At 33.9% G+C, this 4233-nt stretch overlaps 1 protein-coding gene across 2 annotated transcripts; it reads right to left on the bottom strand.

The window, feature by feature from the left end:
• Positions 1–335: 335 nt before the first annotated feature.
• LOC141683827 (superoxide dismutase [Cu-Zn]) lies at positions 336–3643 on the bottom strand. Of its 2 annotated transcripts, none has more exons than XM_074488592.1 (8): positions 3521–3643; positions 2624–2705; positions 2413–2514; positions 2171–2266; positions 1922–1953; positions 1762–1837; positions 891–944; positions 336–613 (listed from the first exon to the last, which is right to left on the bottom strand). In XM_074488592.1, the coding sequence occupies exons 2-8, from the start codon at positions 2697–2699 to the stop codon at positions 591–593; spliced, it is 459 nt and encodes a 152-aa protein (XP_074344693.1). In that variant the 5' UTR covers positions 2700–2705; positions 3521–3643; the 3' UTR covers positions 336–590. The 2 variants fall into 2 exon arrangements, with proteins under 2 accessions (XP_074344693.1, XP_074344694.1); XM_074488593.1 differs by lacking the exon at positions 3521–3643 and adding an exon at positions 3473–3495 and having other exon boundaries at positions 392–613.
• Positions 3644–4233: the final 590 nt, after the last annotated feature.

Raw genomic sequence — 4233 nt, forward strand, 5'->3', positions numbered from 1 at the left:
GTTGGAAAAAAGTACGTCACCGCCAACTTTCAACTTATCAGCTTATAAGTTGTAAATTCAGCTTATAAGTTGGGTCGACAAACACTCGTCGATAAGCTGTTACGGGCTTATAAGCCATAAGTGGCTTATGGTGGCTTATAAGCATATTGCCAAACAGGCCCAATATAAAACTAAATAATAACTTTGGCTCTCCTGGTAATATTAACAGGTTTATATATAAATTTGTGCGAGGATGTTCAGAATTTACTGCTGTCAGTTTTTATTTCCAGTCACAAGAAGTCACACATTTACGCACGTACTTATAAAGCTGAACAGCGTAAAGAACTATCTCTAAATTATATTCTCCAAGTATTTCAGGTGTGACTTTTATTATTACTGTAAAAAGTTAAAATATTCCATAATGATGGCACACTCATTTAGCACTGAAAAATAACCAAATGCAACCAAGTTACAAAGGCCATAAAGTACATAAGTACCACACACTTATTTTATTTAGAAAGTCATAGCTGATAATAAGATTTGAAATGTTTTTAACTCTGACAAACTAAAGAAGAGTCTGACTTCAGCCGATCACACCAAAGAGCAGCAAATCAACCCTGCAGACCGATAATACCTGCAACAGTAATAGCGGATCATAAATTAATATCATAGCCCAGAAACAAACACATAATTGCTAGCGGCCTAATAAAAGTAATCTAACTAAATACAGTAACAGTGACATGCTAATACTGATCTCAAATTACTACACTTGAGTTGATTTCATACGTGATCAAGGAAGTCAACAAGGCAACAGTTAGCATGCATTTACAATAATATGTCAAGCAAAATTTTTGGACGATAATATATAGTAGACATTTTACGATTGCTTTTGTTGTCAACTGAAGACTTACCACAGGCCACCCTTCCACCAGCATTTCCGGTGCTTTTGCTGAGTTCATGGCCACCTGGACATATACACAAGTGCAGGTCAATCGACAAAGTCTACAGATGTAACATACACATTGCTAATAAGTAGAAACACAACCAAATATTACTGTGGCACATGCCTGGTTATTTTGGTTATCAACTTTTAAAAAATACTACAAAAATAAGACCCCTGAGTCACTGACTAGGGGAGCCAACTACTCATAGATAATTTAACCTACACAGTATCATTTTGTTTTACAATTTAAAACATATCTTATTCCAAAACAGAGAATAGAATAGACCACAGTCCAGAGTAATATAGAGGAAAAAATTGAATTATGATAAAGGACTCTAACCATGTGTTTCAGATAACTTTCCGCCCCCCTACACCTTTAGCTAAAATACTTGCCTTCGTAAACTCAGTGTGTTCACAAAATACAAATTTAATAACACCGTTATAAACAGAGTGCAGAAATTTTGATTAATAATAACCGCATGTTACAAAAAATAAAACACTTACAGAAGTTAAACAGTGACTTGTCCATAATTTTACTAGAAAAGAAAATATACAAAAGTTAAAAACATAAAACCACTAATGTGTCTATCCCTAAGGTCCTCCTGATCAAATATTATACATCATTAGGTCGTTTTACACATGAACTCATCCTAAAGCATCTGAGCTTTTATTTTTGTTGGTAATGTTAAAAACACAGAAAAGGCAGTATTGATTACAATTATGATACTCACAGGCTATAGCTATCGGATATCAAGACAGACATAGCAAATTTAGTAAAGCTGGGATAGGGTGAAAAGCAAAGCAGGGTCAACTAAGGCAACATAACAGATTATGCTTACCCTTTCCCAAGTCATCAGGATCAGCATGGACAACAACAGCCCTTCCAATGATGGAGGCCGGTCCAGTAAGAGGAATCTGCAGGAAACAAACTCACAATTGAGAAGTATGGGCAAACAATATGTTACACAAGATGTAAACAGTTCAGATTAGATCCATTACCTGCTTGTCAACAATAGTGAAACTGGCAGTACCTAAATTTCACAAAACAAATGAAAGTCATTACTCCTATAACATTTCTGTCTGATATCATTTACATGATAAAAAATTATTCAAACAAAAGGCACCTCATCTTCACAAAGAAAATTGTTGTGAAAACCAGGTAAGATGTGAAACATGCTTAAATAAAAAAATAATCAGTAGTTTAAAACGAGCTATGAGCCTATGACATATCATTTAAAGCATGCATACCATCTTCACCAACTGTTACATTCCCGAGATCACCAGCATGGCGATTCTCATCTTCCGGGGCACCATGCTCTTTGCCAGCAGGATTGTAATGGGGTCCTGCCCATTAATATAATCACCATTAATTATTAAATAACTTGGAAGAATATATGAACAAGGTCATTTACTTATTTTTTTTCTACTTTCAATTTTCTAATCTCATTAGATAAAGGGGCAAGATATAAGAAATGAGGAGTAACATTTACCAGTTGACATGCAACCGTTAGTTGTATCACCAAGGGCATGGACATGGAAACCATGAGGCCCAGGTGCAAGTCCAGAGACGTTTCCGGTTACTGTGGTTGGACCTGAGGAGTACAAATAGAACAAAAATCATACATTATACATCTTCTTTTACAAATGTTACTTTGTGTAGCATACAAAACATAAATAAACGAAAAATAATAATTAAATTACCATCTCCTTCCTGGGTAAAGTAAATAGTGCCACTGACACCTGCACTGCTGCTCAGAACTGCTACACCCTTTGCCATTGTGATCTAAATAAAACATCACAGTTCTCATCTTTGTTAATTGCAATGCATAACCTCCATAATATAATACTCTGACAATTAAATATCTCGATTAAATAATACCTCCCATAACGTTTCTACTATAATAGATAGCATAATTGATAAATTCAATCTCGAGTTAAGGCTATAAATTTACATAGGTTGTATATCATCATTTATACATCATCCTACGATCATACAACCATACAATTTAATTCAAACTCCGCAAAGGACCTAATGAAAATGCAACTCATCCAAAATCCTCAAGTCAATTCCAGTCATCAGTTAAATACAACCTTTATCCGGTCCTAAATCCTGTGGTAATTATATCGCTCCTTGAAGTCTACGTAAACTAGATTAACTAATTAAATTAAACCAAATAAAGCCTAATATACAACTACATAAAAATCAAATAAACACAATCCCATCGTATCAATTCTTTTCTGTCAGGTTCATTTCAAAGGTTAGATCTGCAAATTACACACCGAAGAAGAATCAATCAAGCGATAAAACAATACGATCAGAATCATAACAAAAATCACAGTCCTTATCGTATCAATCAGCTTAAAAATCAAGCTAAATCGAACAAAAATCAAAACATAAAAAACTGAATATCAAGCAAACACTTAGAACTCAAGATACAACATAAACACAATTCAAATCGATGATCAAAAACAAACATAGATTCAACCAAAATCATCTAAATTATAAGAGCACAACATATGAGAGATAGATACAAGTTATGGATATCATACATGTATACAGACTGAAGAATGAAAATTAGAAAAGTGAATTGAATTTACCTCAGAGCACCCCTTGTGTTGTATACAGAGAGAGGGAGAGAGAGAGAGAGAGAGAGAGAGATTCAACGAATAGCAGCTACCCACTGATGACTGGCCGCTCCATATTAATATTCGACCAATAGTGATCACCTACCGCTCTATTCTTTCATATTTCACTTGCTGATTAAGAAGGTGTGTTCTACGCGATTTAGTACAGTTTCGTAGACGAAATGAACGTCAGGGGATTAGGGAGTTGGGTAAACGCGCTAAAAGAGAGTGTCGGGGAATTACGAGTACTGACCATGTCGATCACGTGATGATGTAGTTGGGCCGGGTTTAAAATTGGGATTCATGGCATGTAACGGTTCGGGTCGAGACTGGTTGCCGTTACAGAATTAAAACGTATGCGTTTTTTTAGTCTTGAAATATTAAATTTAGGACTTTTTTGAAAAGATAATCAACTCTACAAAAAAATGCAAAATTAATGTCATTTTTGAAAAAATTGAAAAAATTGCTTTTTTATTTTTAAAAATATTTTTTTCAATTTTTTTACAAAATATGATTTTTTACAACTCAATACAACATCAACAAATTTCTGCAATTTCAAATGCAATCAATAAAATTTGATACAACTATTTTCATATCGGATTAATTTTGATTGAACTATATTTTTATAAAATTCTTAATAAAAAGTAAAATCGCAAAATAGAAAATCTCTCAAAAATTACGTGTTT

The sequence above is a fragment of the Apium graveolens genome, chromosome 9, assembly GCF_009905375.1.
Source record: "Apium graveolens cultivar Ventura chromosome 9, ASM990537v1, whole genome shotgun sequence".
NCBI lineage: Eukaryota > Viridiplantae > Streptophyta > Magnoliopsida > Apiales > Apiaceae > Apium > Apium graveolens.